Genomic DNA, 20,051 nt, shown 5'->3' on the forward strand with positions numbered 1-20,051 from the left:
ATGGTAGAAGGGTTAAAGTGCTCACCAGGTAGGTCGTGAAAGGCTATATTTTGGTGGCAAAGGCTGATCACCCGCGTACGGAGTCCTCCATGCTCGGATCCGAACATGTGGGTTCGAGTCCGCAAGCCGGCAGGTTGACCTATTGTGCTTTCCGATCAAATAGTCACCAACACCAGCATCCTTTGTTTTGGACGACAAGCAGCTACTGCATTTACGCTTAGCAGATGGAATACAAGCCCTTGCTGAGGCTGAAATTCACAATGTGCTTATCAGTCGGCCATGTTACCGTAGTGGCAAGGACGGCTTACCGCCCCCTAACGGCACACAGGTGACACTGTACCCGTTATCTGCTGCTTTATTAGGTAGATCTAATCACGTTCAAGCCAGACTTGTGTCAAAACATTTGATTTTTATTGCAGCTCAGTATTTAAGGAAGTTGAAATATTTAGTGGAATGAGTTGTAAATGTTTTTTTTTGTTTAGTTTACAAATTAAATGGATGGGAAAATGACCTCTCTTTGTTTATAATGTATATTTTCTGCTGGATCTACTCTCTATTTTACGCTAACCTTTTTTCTTTCTTCTTTTTTTTTGCTGCAGCTGTTACATATACAGTGCCTCAGACTGGAAGTCTCAGCAGAGTGGTGAGGATGGCGGAAAAGATCATCATTAGGACTCCTCTTCCTCCTATCGGGGAAATCGCAAAAAGCCGCTGCCTGACCAGGGCTCAGAAAATCTGTTAAGACTCCTCACATCCTCACCAAGGACTGTTTTCACTGCTGGACTCTAGAAAGAGGTTCCGCAATCCTCCCCCCCCCAAACGGATTAACTCGCTAGAATATAAAGACAATAAAACATACATCCATAAACGTGGATGCATATGAAAAAGTGCAATATATTTACTGTATCTGTACAGTAATCTATTTATTTATATCTGGACCTTATTGCTCTTTTATTCTGCACTACAACGAGCTAATGCAACAACATTTCGTTCTTATCTGTACTGTAAAGTTCAAATTTGAATGACAATAAAAGGAAGTCTAAGTCTACTGTAATATTGTACATGGTAATTGGGATTTGTTATATATTGTATATATTATATAAAAATGTAATAATATCATATATAAGCAGTGTTGGGTTAGTTACTGAAAAGCAGTAACTAGTTACAGTTACTAGTCACTTCATTTCAAAAGTAACTCAGTTACTAACTCAGTTACTTACACCAAAAAGTAATGCGTTACTGTGAAAAGTAACTATTTAGTTACTTCTTTTTCCCCCCTTTTTTTAAAGCTCCAATTAATGCCCTTTTAGCCTTCATTTCAGTACTTTTATTGCACTGGAGAATAATACAATGTGTTGATCAACTTGACATGCATTTGCATCACTCAACTCTGCTAAGCCATGTGGTCTACATACAACACACAAAGACAAAGATATGTTACAAAGGCCAATTTGTTTCTGGCCAGAACAAATTGACAAAACTATTTTAAATAGCTGCAACATAAAATACATAAGTAACAAACAGCATAATAACAGCATAGCTGTAAAGCAAGAAAGGCACACACTACATACACAAAGTCTAACCAGGCATTTTCTTCCTCAAGTAATTCTTATACAAAATCATGTCTGAAACCCAGAACACTACACATTTCCCCAGTTTTAGTTTAGAGATAAGGAAAGATTGGCCTGGCCCACTAGCATCCCTCTTTATGTTTGTGAACTTTATAGTCTATACATTTAGAGTGATGTGATAATCAAACACTCTAGAAGTCTAGAATGAAAGAGTATATAAGAGAATTGACAGCAACGTTCCCTCTCAGGAGCGCGCATGTGCAATTGCGCACTGCTCAAGCGTCCTCTGCGCACGGCAAATCTATGCCATGCACAAAATCAAATAAAAAAATAAGCGCATAACAATTTTCGACACGACACGGACACGACAGAGAAAACCGTTTTCGTCATCATTGTTGAAATATTGTAACGTCTGTCGAGACGCTTTGAGGACATGAATTCCATCCATCACTTTACTGAGCAAAACTCTTTACTGTCGGCCATAAACACATCACCAAAACATTAGTAAAAAAAATGATATCTAGCAAAACTGGTCATTTTCTGCAGTACAAACCAGACCAAAAGCAACTTTGTTATATCAACAGCAGCCGCTCGCTCTCTCACGTGCGCCAACACTTGCACATATGGCACTTAGCCAGTGATGCGTTTACAGCCACACAAAAAGTCGGACAACTCCAACACCACACATAAAGTGTCATTCCAGGTCGTTACACTATGATTTACCAATCAAATGTGTGCTTATTCTAGTGTCATTTATTAGGAATCTTAATTTATAAATATTAATCATTAAATGCTGTTAGTATATTAAATAAATACTAATAAAAATATATTTTTTACAAACAGGAAGTTGCAGGAATGTACACATGATCCCCTGCTTACATCTCATTGTGCAACATGTGAATGTTTTAATGGGAACTAAATGCAATGTCTGAAAGGGGTACAAATTATTTCCAAAGCAGGACCTCCACCCAGACAAACAATACAAGTACACAGTTCATGAAAAACAATATTTTTTGTTATTGTCATTATAAGTGGGCCTAAACACTTATATTAGAAATGGAAATGACTGCTGTCATTTGATTATAATAATAAGAGAATGTTGTCTGTCTATCTGTGTTGGCCCTGTGATGAGGTGGGGACTTGTCCAGGGTGTACACTGCCTTCCGCCCGAATGCAGCTGAGATAGGCTCCAGCGACCCCGAAAGGGACAAGCGGTAGAAAATGGATGGATGGATGGAGATGTAAGTTGTTATTTAGTCAGGTTTGGGACAGGTGTGCTGCTGGTGTAGCCACAGTGTGCACGTGTGATGTTGCTCACATGGGCTCCACTCAATGCTCAGGGACTTTTTGCATTTGCTCACACACATCAACAATTAGAGGGAACATTGATTGACAGAGTGTGTACCTTCAGCGGTGAATGGTGGTGGTGGTGGAGGTGAAGTGGCATCAGAGTCTCTGTCTCTCTTTACTAGCTTCGTCGAAGCATGTTGCTATGTAGCTTGTTTCAGCAGATTTGAATTGCTGTTTTGGGCAGTAGATGGGATCTTTGATCCAAAGCACAATTTACATTTAACTAAAATGTTATTTTCTTTGTGCTCGACAAAAGAAAAGTAGTGAAAATATCTCCATGTTAGCAAACTCGACTTCTGGCTCCGCCATGATCAGACACGCCCCCCCCCTCTCCACACTCACACGCACACACACCCACACAGAGCGCATATGTCTCTCTCTCTTCTCCGGCTTGACACAAGAAGAATCAGAACGATGACAGAGCAGCGCTCCGATAAAACACACTTTATACTACATAAAAAGTAACGTAAAATAACGCAGTAACGCATCATGTAGTAACGGTAACTGAGTTACTGAATATAAAAAAAAACGCGTTAGATTACTAGTTACCGCCGAAACTAACGGCGTTACAGTAACGCGTTACTTTGTAACGCGTTAGTCCCAACACTGTATATAAGTATATATTATATACTGCATATTTAATATGCAAATATTACATATATGTTATATTTTATATTGCTACTATGGTACATTTTTTGTCTATTTAATACCTGCATTATCCTTTCCATCATTTGAAACTGAGCTACTGTGTGGAACAATTTCCCTTGTGGATCAATAAAGTTTGTCTATGTCTAAGTCTAAAATAAGTTAAGTTCACTGGTTTGAGTACCTCGATAAATATACTGGATTTAGTCATTGCTTTATTTGTGATCTTAAACAGAAACACAAGCCATAAAGATTTAAATGTATTGTTTTAACAATGTTAGTATGATAAACCAGAAGCAGATCGCTCGTAAAAAATAAGTATGGTAGAAACATTTATGTATATGAACTAAGAAATCAAAGCTCACTGTAATAAGATCAGACAGTAAAAATACAAAACGACGATGTTAGGTGAAGGTTGAGAGGCACCAAGAGGAAATACAGTACTGAACTGTTTCTCTGACGTACTTACAAATGGAGTATAGCAGGTGAACACAATGTCTTGGAGCCATAAACACACAGATTAACACTACAAGAAGCAAAGTTAAACACTAACAACTTAACAGCAGTCCTCACCTCTTCTCTTCTTCATATCAGCACCATGTTGGACTTTTTAAGTCAGTCTGTGCCTCCCGTCTTCCTTCATTCTCTCCCCTCCTCTCTATGCATCGTCTTCCATCTCAATGGGGGCCTGCTCTCCCCTCCTGTCCATGTCCACCCACAAGGGTCCGGGCGGAGGTTCCAGAGGGGCGTAATGCAGCACAAGCTTCTCAGAGTGGGTTTCGGCCAGTGGGAGGACACGGTGGTAATCTAGGTGGAGGGCCTGCATATGATGATGATGATGACGATGATGATGATGATGAAAACGGAGGTGATGGTGATGGTGGTGTGCATTTGTTATCTGCTGCTCTGGTTTTTGGAAAGACTCCTTGGATTGCCTTTTAAGGAACTTCTCAAACTTCTTTGAAGCTTTTTTGTTTGTCACAAACCAGTCCTGATGAGGGGAAACAGTAAATAATTATTACGACAGAAGCAACATTTTGTCAGGCACATCACAGCATCCATCCATCCATTTTCTACCGCTTGTCCCTTTTTGGGGTCACGGGGGGGGTGCTGGAGCCTAGCTCAGCTGCACAGCATATGATATCAAAATCCCCAGACACTATACGACGTTATGTCCCCTGGTGGCTGTGAACAGTATAGAGTCCTGCTGTTACCTGTGAATGCGTGGAGTTGATGTGGTATTTCACCCCGCTCTCTGATTTAAACTCTTTGCTGCAGATCAGACATTTGTACTTGCCCGCGTCAACGTCACCTGGGGAGGAATCACATGCAATAATCCACGTTTCCCATATGCAGGTGTGTATCTATGTACAATTGATTGCTGATTCAAATCAGGATTGGAGTTTACTGTAGTTTATTACAGTGGACCTCATTTATATTGACACACCTTTACAGGCTAACTGATGTCGACATACAGGACGTAGATAAAATTTTAACCAAAACTTACTCTTGCTCGCACATTTACAGTGACTGGGATGGAAGAAACTGGGTTTGAACCCCCAACCATTTATTTATTTATAACCTCCCGAGCCACTGCCGTCATGAATTCAATCACAGTAAAGGTTTCATACATGCGCAAATCTTTCTTCCAATCAAAAAAAAAGAATGATGTAGAATATTAGGTAATATTACCATGCTCTTAGTTTGAAGCTTATTTTGCAGTGCACAGGAAATCATTGTGTGCACCCTGCTCAGTGGCTTTGTGGTTAGAGTGTCCGCCCTGAGACAGGAAGGTCGTGAGTTCAAACCCCGGTCGAGTCATACCAAAGACTATAAAAATGGGACTGCTTTGGCACTCAGCATCAAAGGTTGGAATTGGGGTTTAAATCACCAAATAATTCCCAAGCGTGGCCACCGCTGCTGCTCACTGCTCCCCTCACCTCCCACGGGGTGAACATGGGGATGGGTCAAATGCAGAGGATAATTTCACCACACCTAGTGTGTGTGACTATTGTTGGGACTTTAACTTTAAATTTTAATGCTGTGTAACTAGGCCACTTTTAATTTGCGGATTTGACAACAATAAAATAGAATAGAATAGAAAGCTTTACTGTCATCAAACATGATGCATGACAAAGAATACAGATGGCTGTCTTGTTAAGGTGCGTTCTGAATGCAAACTTGATAAAAAACAGGTATTAATATATTCCAATAAATATGAAACCAGTTCACTAGCCAACCAGATATTTCATATGAGTAGATACAGCCAGTTATTGTTATATTGTTTTCATTCCACCAAATGGTGCTATGTGCATCCCCAGACTAAATTTATAAAGGCACAATGAATTGAAATATATTATAAATCTCAGCACTGTCCTGTTATTTAATTATAAAAAACATGTTGAATACCTGCTTAAGGGTGTCAACTTGCTGTTAATGTAAATAATAGGGGTGTCCAGAGCCGATATTGATATTGGATATTAGTTTGATATCGGAAAAAAAGCAGGTGTCAAATGATATCGGCTTTCATCTAAAATCTCCAATATAAGCACGATACAAACAGCCCTGCAGCGTATAGTTGTGGAAAGCTAGACGTCACTTAACATCTAAATGTCCTTCAATAAGCATACTAAGGGCCTGATTTACTAAAGGTTTGCATGTATTAAAACACGTGCAAACCTGATAGCACACGCAAAGCTGATCTACTAAATGTGTGCAAAGTGGATTGCGTCTGTGAAGTGAGCAGAATAAGGCCTGCAATCCATTTTGCGTCTCTGTCTTCATTAATATGCAAAATATACTGTATGCTGATCGTCAAAACGTCCACTGTACTGGGTGGACAAAATGCAAATATCATTATTTAGCACGCACAATGTGATTTATCGACACTCATCACCAGTTTGTGAGCACTAGTAGGTGTTTTATTTAGCACGTGTCAGAAGGACGTGCAAACTGACAGTTCCACACAGGATCGGTGCTCGCGCTGCACTGACAGACGATGGACAGACGAGAATCCTTCGTCGCATGTCTGTGTGTCAACATTTTGGAAGGTCAGAAATAAAAAAATATTAGACATATCGTCTATCAAGCAACATAATTGTTTAATCTTTATAGCTGCTGGATGACTTAAGGGGCTGATTAAAAAAAATCAATTGATGCGTTTTGGTGTCTGCTGGCGTTCTTTTCAGGAACCTATAATATAACTCCTACAAGAAAATATGTCTTTCATCATGCATCTTTTTGTATCTGAGTCATTCCAGACGCACAAATGCGCTGATGATGCGATCCACAGTCTCGCATACAGAGGTAAGTGTCAAGTGTGCATATGTTTCTGTTGTCTAGATTGCGATTCAAAAAAGGTGTTACAGATTATATATGTGTGCTGCTGGTTCAACACATCGCACACAGGTATGAGCATGATAACACAAATGTGCAGAAAATTATAGTCTGCCTGGTAAAAGCCCTGTTTGCTGCAAAATCCTAATTTAAATAAGGCGGTTTGCACCACTGTTCAATTGCACATGCAGTGTTAGTAGATCACACGCAACACGTCCACTCATAGTACACGCTATTTTAATTTTTGCACATGCTGTCTTGCGTTGTGGTATTTGGATCTCAGTAAATCAGGCCCCTAGTAGTTTTTTTCTTTTATTTTAGTCCAGTCATTTGCAAAAGGTAAATGACTAGTAGGCTATATGGTAGGCTGTAGGATACTCTAGGAGCTAGCAGCTACACAACAGCTAAGCACACAACAGCACCCAAGCTGGACGTAGTAATAAGTGTCCTTAACTGAACAATATTGCAGTCTAAAACAGCACATTTGTCAATATAAAAAAAATTCTAATAATTATTTTTGCATGTTACTTTTACATACTGTACTAAGTCTCCAAGGCAGAAGCGTATTAGAAAGTATCCAGTAACTAACGTGTCTGCATAGCTCAAATTACTGCTTCATGAGTTTAACTTGATGAAATATTGTGACCACTAGGTGTCACCAAAAACAACAACCAAAACACTTCAATTTATGTCATGTAAGTCTCTAGTTAATAAAGTGGTATGTATGTATGTTTTTTTTACCTACCATTCATATGATCAAGCATTTTCTATCATTCAACACTGCAAAATAATAAAAGTATGTGATATTGTTTGTGCTGACTTCATATCAGATTATTATCGGCCAGGTCTCAAGGCTCCAATATCGGTATGGTATTGAAAGTGAAAAAGTTGTATCAGGACACCCTTAATAATAACATAGTGGGATGGATCTTGGCGACATCAGCGGGACTGACTTAGCAGGTTACACTGTATATATTTATTAGGTTGATACAAGTGACGTACCATTGGGCACAGTCCCAGATGAGCCTTTAGTCCTGACACGCTGGTGTAGGTGCAGCCACAGCCCTGAAACACAGAGGACACACTGACACAGATGGAACACTCCTTTGGCTTCACCAGAGATAGAAATAAAGGATGGCCGTTGTTTAAAGGAAGTGTGCTGGCGTCCAACCTGGTTGGGACATTGGACCTTCCTGTGCAGCTTCAACTCGTCCTTCCACTTCTTCAGCACCTCCTGGCTGAAGGCGGGCAGGCTGGGTCGAAAGAATTTTAACTGTGGGGACATGAGATAAGAGCAGTCACTTGTATGCCTTATTGATGATTGATTAAAGTCTTGCCTTTTTGTCGTCAGGCACCAAGTCTGACTGAAATTTCCTCTTGGGCCAATCTTTGTGCGGCTCATTGCTGGCGATCTCCGCCATGTGAAAGTTGGCCACCAGTGCAGAAGCCCGTTGTAATCTGCCGCTGGGCATCCTCTCCGGGTCTGCTTCCTTTCGGACCTTCAGCACCTCGTCTTCCTCGCTGTTCTCAGCAGTCTGCATGACAGGAACGACCTTCTGCTTGAGATGCTGGCCGCCGAAGCAGAAAAGTGCAGTGCACTCACTGGGGCGTGCTCAGACTTGAGGTGGTACTCCAGGCCCGATTTGGACTTGTAGGTTTTCCCACAGTGGGAGCAACTGAGCAGCATCTTCTCCAGCTCCGCCTTCTGCTTGCCGCACTTCTTCATGTGGTACAAATATCCCATAATGCTGGTGAAAGCCGCCCTGCAGCCCTGAAAACATGTCGCTCATGCTGCATTGCAGGAAACTGGTAGAAACTGATTGTCATTCATTTATCCTTGTTGACAACTAAGCTTATCATGGTAGTCAGCCATGTTTTATGTTTACGTTTGAGTGGAGCGCTATGAATCAGACTTTGTATTTCCTACATCCCAGCAATCTGGAATGTAGCATCAGGTCACCTCTTTGGAGCACTTCAACTTGCCCAACTTCTTCAGGATTTTACGCAGCTTGTCTTTAATAGTGCGGTCATCCAGGTCCTTAGTGTCATCTGCTGATGGCTATCGGCAGATTAAAAACACATCAACAATATGCAAAAATGACCCCAGACATTCTTACCCCCTTGCGGCGCTCACCAGGAAGCTGTGGTTGGCCATGATGTGATACTTCATCCCCATGGAGGACATCAGCTGCTTCCCACAGTGCGGGCATGTGAAGGGTTGCTGCACACAACACATGCAAGTCAATTATCAAGATCTTCCTACCGAACTTGTAGTTAAAAGGATCATTGTTGACCAGTCTGCAGTTCTCCATGTGCTTCTTCAAGCCTTCCACAGTCTTCCGGCTCACACTTCTACATTTGGGACACGTCACTCTGCCGATGGCGACAATCTGGAGCTGCCAGCCCTCTTCTTGGCTTCCTGTGAGCGTCCAACATTTCAAGAGTAATATAATAAAACAGAATCCGAACAGTTTTTTTTCCCAAAATGGAGATGTTGGATACCTGGAGCGTAGGTGGGAGGCTCCTTCTTGGTGGAGATCATAGGTGGCTTGTGTTCCTCAATAGACTGAACCATGGAAACTTCTGGTCCAAGAACAGTGAAACAATATTTTGGTTATTTCCTCTCAGCCTCGTACATCAACATCATCTTCTACAAGCCAAGAAAGGAAATTGAATACTTACCAGGATGCCACACATTCGTTCTGTTTTTGCTTCTCCATACATCTTCATTACTCTTGCAGTCCCAAGTCTGTTCTGGTCTTCCAAGATCTCCTCCTGCGCTCCAGGTATCTTGACCTCCTTCCCAAACCTCCATCCCGGCCTGATCCCTGCCCCTGCATGGTATCCATATCTGGTCTTTACCGGACTGTCCTGCTCAGAGAGTCCAGGCGTTTGCGCCTTGGCCCTGAGATTGGGATGGCTTCCTGTTGTCCTTCACTACTAATCTAAAAGGTAGTCTTGCAGTTGGCAGGGTCATGGACTGTGCCTCCAACCTATTGGTCAAAGCACTTGATGAGATCACTAGGCAGCTGCTGGTTGGATAATTGACTGAGCGTATGGAAACACCTTGAAGGTCCTTGGACCTGATAGAAACACAACTCGAAACAGTGGATTCTTAAAACTCAAACAAACTGTCCAACCCTTGCAATTGGTTGGATTTCAAATTAATTTCAACAAAGAGCAAACTACACATGCTAGTTTCCTTTCATACTTCTCTATTTTCATATACACAGTAGTAACTACACTTACCAGCTCAATTGGTTCAGTGACTGAGCTCTTAACTCAAAACACTTTGTCTAATTAAAATCAATTTAATCGGTTCTTGGCCCTTCCAAAACATCCTTGGAACATGTCTTTTAAAAAGAAAAAATAATTTTTCCATTAGAAATATTGTATAAAAACAATACAATATAAGGTACTCCTAACAACTAAATTAGTTTTATGAAGTAATGTAATAATAATGGAGAGTATTTATCTTGCTTCTGCGTCAAACACACCATCAGCAGATCTTCCATTTTTTCATGGATAAATGTCCACCGTCTAGATATTATTTTAACATACTTTGCTGGCGTTCCTTACTTCAGAATGGTGCAGACTAGCAGTAATATGCGCCCAAATTGCTTTGCCATGTTTTTCCAACACGCTCAGTCACTTATGGTTTTAGTTTTTCAGTATATATCATCCCTTCTTTTCAGCACTATCCTTCATGCTTGAAAAACAAAGTTATGTTGAACTCTAGCTATAGGTAATGCCAGCAAATAAGACAGGATGTTTCGGCCGCATCTCACGTGGTTCACTGTGACATTTTGCTACACCAACTAAGGTTGGGGCTGCGGGATGCTTGTAACTCAAATTATTGCTTGCAAGTTAACGCATAACAATTAGCCAAAAGACAGCTCTTATCACAAAACACTCTTAGGTTGGGGAACTCTTAAGTTTAGGTACCACTGTACATTGATTTCTGTATTAATCTAATTTAACTGTTGAGATGTGTGTCAGTAAAAAGACTTGTTAGATGTTCTGCATGCAGTTTAGTAAAAAAAAATCTTGTTCAATTTTGAATTGGTGTTTTTTGTTGTTAAATCACTAAAAAAAAAAAGATGACCAACAAGCCTTACCTTCGTCTAACAGGAGTTCTTTTCATCTTCAGAGCTTCTTTGGCGTGACAGTCATTGCTCTAAAACATTCAAGTTGACAAATATGATGATTATTTTCAGCACTCATCACAATGTGTGCATGTGTACCAAATGGAGTGAAGAGGATGACAATGTGATGAAGAGTATTACGTGTAATTAAAGCTGCTAATAGCGTTGAACAGGGCTTTGCCCCCGTTGCACCACGCGAGTCAGCCGGCACGCATGACGCTTGCGGTCACGTCAGTCCCAAGGCCTTTATCCACCACCAAAAATTTCAGGAAGATCAGAGCGTGTGAAAGGAACTTATGATTGTTGTAAATTTCCACCACAAGGGGCAATATTGGCAACACTACAATGATGCCGTAGCATCGCACCCAATACTGTGATTCACCATCACAATTTGGGAAAGACCGGCGCATGTGTAAGGAAGTTATGAATTTTCCTTTTCCACCACAAGTGGGCGATAATAGCGCCACAGTCGTCACGCAGTTACATCCCAGCCAACACCCCGACTCAGCATCAAAGATTTCAGGAAGATCGGAGCATGTGTAAGGAAGATATGACTGTTATAGTGTTTCACCACAAGGGGGCAATAAATGCGCCACAGTAATCACGCAGTTGCCTCCCACTCAACATTCTGACCCACCATCAAACATTTCAGGAAAATCGGAGCATGTATAAGGAAGTTACTAATGTCACAGTTTTTTTTAACCACAAGGCAGCAATAAAGGCTCCATAGTAGTCATGCAGTAAGAGGATGATTGGAGGATGTGGAAGGAAGTTAAGCCAGTTACAATGTTTCACCATAAGGGGGCGATAAGGCCGCCACAGTAGTCATGCAGTTGTGTCCAACCCAACACCCCGACCCACTATCAGAAATTTCAGGAAGATCGGAGCATGTGTAACAAAGTTATGACTACTTCAATCAATCAATCAATCAAAGTTTACTTATATAGCCCTAAATCACAAGTGTCTCAAAGGGCTGCACAAGCCACAACGACATCCTTGGCTCATATCCCACATCAGGGCAAGAAAAAACTCAACCCAATGGGATGACAATAATGCCAAACATTCTTTAAAGTTAGTTAGGAAATTAGGAAGAAGATCTGATCATTTAAAGTGCAGTAAAGACTGTTTGATTGGTAACTGCGTGGGGCAGATTTCGCTGCCAGGCTCCCCCCACTTTGAATGGCTATGAACAGGTCCCATCGTGCACTTCAGGGCGTCATCAACATCATTTCTACTAATTATGATCAAAATCTGAATTTGTGGAGCCGAGTTATTAACATTTCGTGTTTTGTGGCGTACCATCAGATCAAAGTTTGGTGCCATGCCACACCCACATCCTGTCATTTGCAAAACATGTTTTGCAATTTATCATCCCCCATCAGTTTAGTATCCGTCTCTGATCACCAATGGTGTTGCAGCTCCACCCACTAAGAGTAGGTAGGAACAGGTACTGACCCATCGGGCACTTCAGGGTGTCATCATTTTTACAAAATAAGAATGTATGTGACTGAATTTTTTGCATTCAAATTTTGTGAACTGAATTATTTTTTTTTTTACATCAAATTATGCTGACAATTGAATTGAAAACAAATTCAGTGTTTTAAAATTCAGTGTATAAAAAAAATCAGTGTAAACAAATTCATTGTATAAAAAAATCAGTGCATAAAAACTCAGTGTAAAAATATTCGCTGCTTCAAAAAGCAAGACTCACTTCTTGTAGATTAAGACTGAAGTAATTGGTCCTGTCTCAGAACCAGCCAATGAGGTGTCAGGTTTGAAGTTACGTGACACGGGTCTTGCAAGACAGCATAAAAAAGGCAATTAACTTGGCTACCTGGGCATGTAAAAATCTGCCTCCCTCTTCGTCCTTCCGTCTTTGTGCTTTGTAAACAAGCCCCCCCGCCACTCTGTTCGTGCCTGGTCTGCATAGAGCAAAGCTTCGTATCGTATGTTACTCAAAAGTGCAGATTATAACTATTGAAATAATTGTTATAGTTTGAAAATATCCAGCAGGCCGCATTGAAATGTTAATTATGTTGTATTATGCCCAGGTTAACTGCGTTTTTTATGCTCTTTTGCAAGACTTGTGCCAAGACCCTTGTCACGCATTGGCTGGTTCTGAGACAGGATTGATTGCTTCAGTCATAATACACCGGAAGTGTGTCTTGCTTTTTGAAGTGGCAAATTTTTCGACATTGAATTTTTCAGCATTGAATTTTTATACGCCAATTTTTTTTTTTAACTGAATTTTTTTTCAATGAAATTGTCAGCATAATTTGATGTAGAAAAAATTCAGTTCACAAAATTCAAACGCAAAATATTGCATTACATAAATTAAGTGTCAGAAGAAAAGCTTTCGTAATAAAAAATATAAATTAATCTCCATAAGAAGAGTTATTACCGTTTTGTGTTTCGTGGAGCATCATCAGAGCAATGTTTGGTGCCATGCCAAGCCCACATCTTATGGTGTAGGCACAATTTGTTCGCAATTTATCATCCCCTCATATGTGTAGTATCTGTAATTTTAACCGCGACTGTGGTAGCCTTTGTTATTTATATTTCTGTAGTCCTGCATATATTAAGTTAAATTATTTGTTGTTTGATGAATACTTGGGCCTACTGCGCTACTGCACTTTGGTGTTGGTCATTATGGTTTTGGTAGCCATTTTTGTGTTATTTATATTTCTCTGGTACTGCATATATTAAGTTAAATTATTTATTTTATGAATTAGAAAGTCATTTGCATTCTGTGTCATTTATAGCACCTGTGATGAAAGCATATAGGGGCGCACAGGTGAAACTGATTGGACAAACGTCGGGTTGAGAGACAGGTGGTGAAAACATTTTTTGACCACTTCTTACGCAAGCCTTAGTTTTGTTTATATCGTTGTATGTAGTTATTGTTAACCTTGGATGGAATGTTGAAATATTTTTGGAGAGACTTAAGTTGTAGTCCGAAGTGCGTATGAAAGTGCACCACCTGTCCTGGCTCAGCCCACGGCCTTTGGTTTAGAACCTGGAAAGCTTGGAAAGGCAGATACAGCGACTCTTTTAGTCTTTAGACTTCCTGTTGGTATTCAGGTATGAGTTCATGAGACTTTTATGCGTCCCGTCATAATAAGTAATAGAGGGGCTCATTTTTTCTCATTTTAAAGGAGGTGCTTAGGAGCTAATTTTGAAATGTCATTTTCTGGACCCCCAAAATCAAAAAATATTTGCCATGCCTGACACACCTGCCAAATATTGGAACTTTTCGTGCATGTTAAGGGCCTCCACAAGGCGTCCAAATGTATAGAAGAAAACAAACAGCATTTTCAATAGGGCCGTTCCGGTGCTCTGCAAACCACTGAAGAGGTTAAGTCACCTGTGCTTTGTGTATTTCTTCAACAGAAAGATCGGAGCATGTGGCACGTCACCTTCGACGTGGGCGGAGTGATGTTACAAAGATGGACATGTATGGACAAATAATTTGGACACCTACAGGAAGTGAAAAGTGACAAAATTGAGTTGCAGTTTGCAGCTTTAACAGATGTCGCATGGCTAATTGGGCTAGTTCTTCCACACCCATCCATCCATCTTCTACCGCTTGTTCCTTTCGGGGTCACGGGGGGGTGCTAGAGCCTATCTCAGCTGCATTTCGGGTGGAAGGCGGGGTACACCCTGGACAAGTCGCCAACACAGATAGACAACATTCACACATTAGGGCCCATTTAGTGTTGCCAATCAACCTATCCCCAGGTGCATGTCTTTGGAGGTGGGAGTACCCGGAGGGTGGAACACAGGGAGAACATGCAAACGCCACACAGAAAGACCCTGAGCATGGTGATCGAACCCAGGACCTTTGTATTGTGAGGCACATGCACTAACCCCTGTGTCACCATGCTGCCCTTCTTCCACACCACACTCCTCCAAACTTGCCTTTATTCCATACTTCCCCAAATAAGTGCTTCCATTTGCGGAAGCACACAATTGTCCCAATTGTCCATCATATCTTGCTAAGACTAAGAATTCAGACTACAAATTTTGTCCAACCTCTGATTGATGACAAACTGTGTACAGTTTAATATTTGACGTGTTTATCTAGGAACAAGAGTTGCACAGGCAATCTGTTTTACCAGCATGCATCTCGTCTGATATTTGCACACATATTAAAAATGAGTGTTCCATGTGCATGCTGTAAGTCAGATAACATGATTTTTATGAGCATTTTAGTAAATCTATATAAATAACACGTCCATTTGTAAAGCTGTCGAGGAATGTGTGAGCTGCTCACTTCAGCTGAGCTCCGGGGTAGAGAGAGAATGCACAACGTCCTGCAGCCTGCTGCCGCGCCTCCATGTCCGCCATGCCGAGGCCTCTCTTTCGCCTTCCCCTGCACAGGCAAGCCACCAGGCCGGCGAATGAACAAGGTAGCCCTGACTCGACGAGGCCGGGCCTGAGGGAGTAAATGACGCTAGTACGGTGCACCGTGTGTTTACTTGCGAGACTGCATCTACTGATGCATTCACGGACCGTGGGAATTACCACATACTCTGGCCCATAGCAGAATTGGATTTGAAGATCCCCAATTATAAGATATTTCACACTTTTATTTACGCAAAACGTTTTTTTTCCTATTTTAATTAAACTTGGATTTATTTTGATGCGTTTTGTACTAAAACTAATTATTGAGAAGTCAATCAATACATTTATTTTTAAGAGTAAAATAACAAATTTAACATGAATTTGTAAACATATTTGGCACATCGCTGGCCAGGGTTGGATCTTAGTACTACCAGCCCAGTATTAATGCCGAACGCTACACAGGACAGTGCATATGCTGGGGGATTTGCCATTATATTATCAGAGACGGAGCAGGAAGAGGCTAGCCAGGAATATGTATGGAATTAAACTTCATATGAAGCACTCGGTTATTTACAACACGTTAAGTGTGCTTATTTACACAAAACGATGTCACCACGAATCACAGGGCCCAACAAATAGCGGGTCAACCCTTCATACATACTTTAAGTGGCATATAGATTATAATTTAAAAAAACACAACTGCACAAAATCTGTTCCAGGGTCAAACTGTGGCTATTGTATGTAATTTATTAAGTGTACAGGGAGTTATTTAAACATTATTGTCCATCTGGGGATGCTAATGCTGTAAGTGACGTCCACGGTGTCCTGCTCTGCATTGCTCTTTAAGACCTTTTTGTGTATTGAAAACCGGCCCTGATAACAAAAAAAGGAGAAACACACAACAATGGGCTCAAAATTCACCATGGAACAGCAATTACTTTGTGTCAAATGCTAATGTAGTGTAACTAAATAAACACACATGAGTGTGGAGGATGCATGAAGCTTGCAGGACTTGTCACCACCACTATCTGGAATGTCTTCATGTATAAATCTTCAAAGAGATAAAAAAGCAAAATATCATTATTAACCTCAAGATTTAGGTTATATTAAGCTCATACATCTCATGTGTTATCTACAAATCAGGATAAGAATAATTACCAGGACTGCACATTTTCTTCCGTCTCTGCTCCAGACTATATCTTCATTTCTCCTGGTGTCCCAAGTCTGGTCTGGTTCCTGTGCTCCAGGCATAACCCAGACCTGGTTCCTGTCCCTGCCTGTTGTCCACATATTATATTGACCTAAGTGTCCCACTACATCTCTGTAGAAGTTCTAACTCTGCTTCTGAGTCCATGTGTCAGTTACTTGGTCCTGAGACTGTGATGACTCTCTGCTGGCCACTGGGCCGTGAAATAACATGCCCATGACATCATTGAGCAGCATCTGGTTTTCTATTGACTATGGAGACACTTTGAGGGTCCTGGTACTTGATAAAAACAATTCTAAACAGTGGACCAAACACTGTTCAAAACGTGCAATTGTTTTGAATTACAATCCTTTTCAGCAGACTGCAAACAAACAGGTTCTGGAGAACAAACATTTGACACAATAAACATTAAAAGTACATACGAGGTAATATTTGAACATTCTTGGTGGTCATGAAAGTGCAAAAGAAGTGAAGCAATGATGTGTAAGGGGACATGGAGAAAAGGGATGTCACTGAATGTCACTGAGTCTCATTCCATAAAGTCTTCATCCAAGTCCCGCTCCAGTGCACAGTCCTTTCTTCCTCTTTTAACACCACTAATTGAGGCTTGGAGCTCAGTAGCACTGCTGCTCCCACAACTTGCTTCTTCTTTGGATAATATATTGTCCAATGCAGCTTGTCTTTTACGGCTCTTTAGAATCTTTCTAAAGTGTTCCACCACATTTCCATCAAACAGGTTGATGTTCCTCTTCACAACGCCAATACTGGGGTGCCACTTTGCAACAAGACTCTGTGTCTTGGCCCAGTAGCCCAACAGTTCCTTGATTTCTGCAGTAGGAATGTTGTCAATGCAGCTGGTGTCCTCTTCCTCAGAAGATACTTCCTCAGGAGCTTCTTGCTGCTGCTCCCCATGGACACCCTGCACTTCATCAGTGCTCAGCACCAGAGTGTGCTCTTCCACCAGCTCCTCAACATCGTCACTGTCCACCTCCAAGCCCATGAACTTTCCCAGGGACACAATCTCGTCCACCACATTATTTTCCAAAACAGGATCGAGCTCAAAGCCTTCAAAGAACCTGGGCACCACAGAGGCTGGCCACAGTTTCCTCCAGGCACATTGCAGCATCCTCTTGCAAACCTGTTCCCAGGCTGTCTCAATGATACTCAAGCAGTGGAGGATATTTAGGTGGTCCTTCCAGAATTCCCGCAGGGTGAGGTTTGTCTCCATGGTCACCTCAAAGCACCTTTGGAAGAGTGCCTTTGTGTAGAGTTTCTTGAAGTTGGAGATGACCTGCTGGTCCATGGGCTGGAGGAGAGGAGTGGTGTTGGGGGGTAAAAACTTCACCGTGATGGAGTCATGCTCGCTGCTCCAGTCTCCTCCCAATCCCGTAGGCTGTGTCAGAGCCGCGTCCAGGACCAGTAGGACCTTCAGTGGGAGGTTCTTCTCCGTCAAATATTCCTCAACGCTGGGAGCAAACACTTCCTGGAACCACTCTGTGAAGAACTGCCTGGTCACCAGGGCTTTGGGATTGGACCTCCACATAACAGTCAGCTTGTCTTTTTGCACGTTGTTTTTTTTAAACGCTCTCGGGGTCTCTGAATGGTACACAAGCAGTGGTTTCACTTTGCAGTCCCCACTAGCATTAGCACAGAGCAGGAGAGTTAGCCTATCCTTCATAGGCTTGTGTCCTGGTAGGCTCTTCTCTTCCCTTGTGATGTACGTCTTCTTGGGCATCTTCTTCCAAAAAAGGCCCGTCTCGTCACAATTAAACACTTGCTGGGGAAGAAAGCCTTCGCTCTCTGCAAATCTTTGAAATTCCTCCATAAACTTTTTTGCTCCCTGTTTATCAGCACGGACAGTTTCCCTCTTCCTAACCACATAGCGGATTCCACTTCTCTTTTTAAACTTTTCAAACCAGCCTCTACTAGCCTTGAAGTCATCAGCACTGTCTCCAGGGCTGTCTCTGATGAGGTCACTATACAGCTGCCTTGCCTTCTCACATATAATGGGCTCCGACACCTTTTCACCCTTCGACTGTCTTTCAGTCACCCATTCCAGCAATATCTTTTCTACTTCTTCCATTTTTACATGTCTCTTACTGGTAAGTATTTTTACTCCTTTTGCCACATCAGCAGCTTTAATGGCTTCTTTCCTTTTTAATATAGTCGATATTGTTGACTTAGCCATTTTGTACTGAGCAGCCAGGTCAGAGACTCGTGCGCCACTTTCAAACTTGGCTATAAGCTCCTTTTTCAGCTCTATGGTCCTCGTCACATTTGTCCTTTTAGGTGGTGGTGGCATTTTTAAAAAGTCATATGTCACGAATGACTAATTACTCAAAACCTTTGGATAACAAACGAGCAGTGATGTTACTGATTGTAATTACTGAACTTGCTCTTTCACGCTTCTAAAAAAAAAAACACTACTTCCGCCTTCCTATTCTGACACCGGAAATGACGTCTGTTTGTCTCCCGTTGCCACTGACAGTCCATAGAAGCATGATGGATGCCTTTGTAACACATGTTTTGCCACCTGCAGACATAACAGTCTAACAAAATCCACCCATAATTAAACACAGCTTTCCAATTAGTGATGGGTAAGACAGTTTCAGAACAAATCAGTTTCCCTTCACATTTCTTAGACTAACAAAGAGTTCTGCTCAGGGTTTGTTTGCAAATGTTCGCATTAAGCGATCCTCTCATGCACATAAACGCCAAGGATATGTATACAATTACATAAATATGTACTAATCCTTCGAGCGACGACCCAACCTACGACTTAACTAAAAACAAGTTTCCCCTCAATACGTCACCGAGTTTCCCACGGATAATTCAAAGTCCTTGTTGAATTTTCTAGAAAAATCGACACCATCGGAGCATCTTCGTCCCATAGCACACAGTCTCACTTATCGACATGAACAAATAATGATTAAAAACATTTCAATTGTGACGAACACAATTCTCCTTTACAGGGACAGTCACCTCATTTTGCTACTCTTCTTCTACTTTCGAAATTCGCAAACACCACGGATATGTTTTAGCGCCCTCTTCTGGCGTGGAGTGTGGCTCGCTCTGTATTTTGTGTTATAATAAAATACAATGTATTATTTTGTGGCCGTCTTTAAACTCAAGAAAATAAAGATGAAAACACCCGTACACAGCCTGTTGGTAATAAAATGCTAAACTCTTCCAATATAATCTGTACAGGTTTCAGTTTCAGTTTATTTCAAACATGCATACGATACAATGTAATGCATCACATATTTCCAGTTGTTTCATTACAGCACGTCCGAAAAGGAGTAGGAAGAAGCTGAGTTTATTTAATCTTACCCCTTTTCATACCATAGCAATTTTATCCCATTTCCCTGTTCTATGTAACAGAACAGTGGAAAAAATGAACAATAAATAAATAATATACTATATTAAGTAAACATATATTAAATACATAAATAA

At 41.2% G+C, this 20,051-nt stretch overlaps 2 protein-coding genes across 10 annotated transcripts in view; both read right to left on the minus strand.

Annotated features, from left to right (window-relative positions):
* gtf3c2 (general transcription factor IIIC, polypeptide 2, beta) overlaps positions 1-4,273 on the minus strand; it is a 33,582-nt gene extending 29,309 nt beyond the window's left edge. For 3 of the 5 annotated variants that reach the window (XM_061929865.2, XM_061929863.2, XM_061929864.2), the window contains exon 1: positions 26-999. The gene's annotated coding sequence lies outside the window, so the exon portion shown is untranslated. Of the gene's footprint in view, positions 1-25; positions 1,000-4,139 lie in introns of those variants that run through there. The other 2 variants (XM_061929867.2, XM_061929866.2) reach the window with 2 other exon arrangements.
* znf512 (zinc finger protein 512) lies at positions 1,241-15,524 on the minus strand. Of its 5 annotated transcripts, none has more exons than XM_072912239.1 (13): positions 15,321-15,524; positions 11,021-11,079; positions 9,585-9,736; positions 9,405-9,485; positions 9,197-9,321; positions 9,037-9,123; positions 8,863-8,961; positions 8,506-8,673; positions 8,240-8,437; positions 8,074-8,175; positions 7,904-7,967; positions 4,781-4,878; positions 1,241-4,557 (listed from the first exon to the last, which is right to left on the minus strand). In XM_072912239.1, the coding sequence occupies exons 2-13, from the start codon at positions 11,044-11,046 to the stop codon at positions 4,225-4,227; spliced, it is 1,533 nt and encodes a 510-aa protein (XP_072768340.1). In that variant the 5' UTR covers positions 11,047-11,079; positions 15,321-15,524; the 3' UTR covers positions 1,241-4,224. The 5 variants fall into 5 exon arrangements, with proteins under 5 accessions (XP_072768340.1, XP_072768341.1, XP_061785855.2 ...); XM_072912240.1 differs by having other exon boundaries at positions 9,585-9,895; XM_061929873.2 differs by having other exon boundaries at positions 4,467-4,557; positions 4,781-4,838; positions 7,905-7,967.
* Between the last annotated feature and the right edge of the window lie 4,527 nt (positions 15,525-20,051).

Source organism: Nerophis lumbriciformis, linkage group LG34, assembly GCF_033978685.3.
Source record: "Nerophis lumbriciformis linkage group LG34, RoL_Nlum_v2.1, whole genome shotgun sequence".
Lineage (NCBI taxonomy): Eukaryota > Metazoa > Chordata > Actinopteri > Syngnathiformes > Syngnathidae > Nerophis > Nerophis lumbriciformis.

Coding starts and splice junctions, on each gene's coding strand:
- znf512 (XM_072912239.1), bottom strand. CDS start 11,046: ATGAAAAGAACTCCTGTTAGACGAAG. Junction 8,674..8,862: donor AGTTGAAGTGCTCCAAAGAG/GTGACCTGATGC, acceptor ACATGTTTTCAG/GGCTGCAGGGCGGCTTTCAC. Junction 7,968..8,073: donor AGGTCCAATGTCCCAACCAG/GTTGGACGCCAG, acceptor TCTGTGTTTCAG/GGCTGTGGCTGCACCTACAC.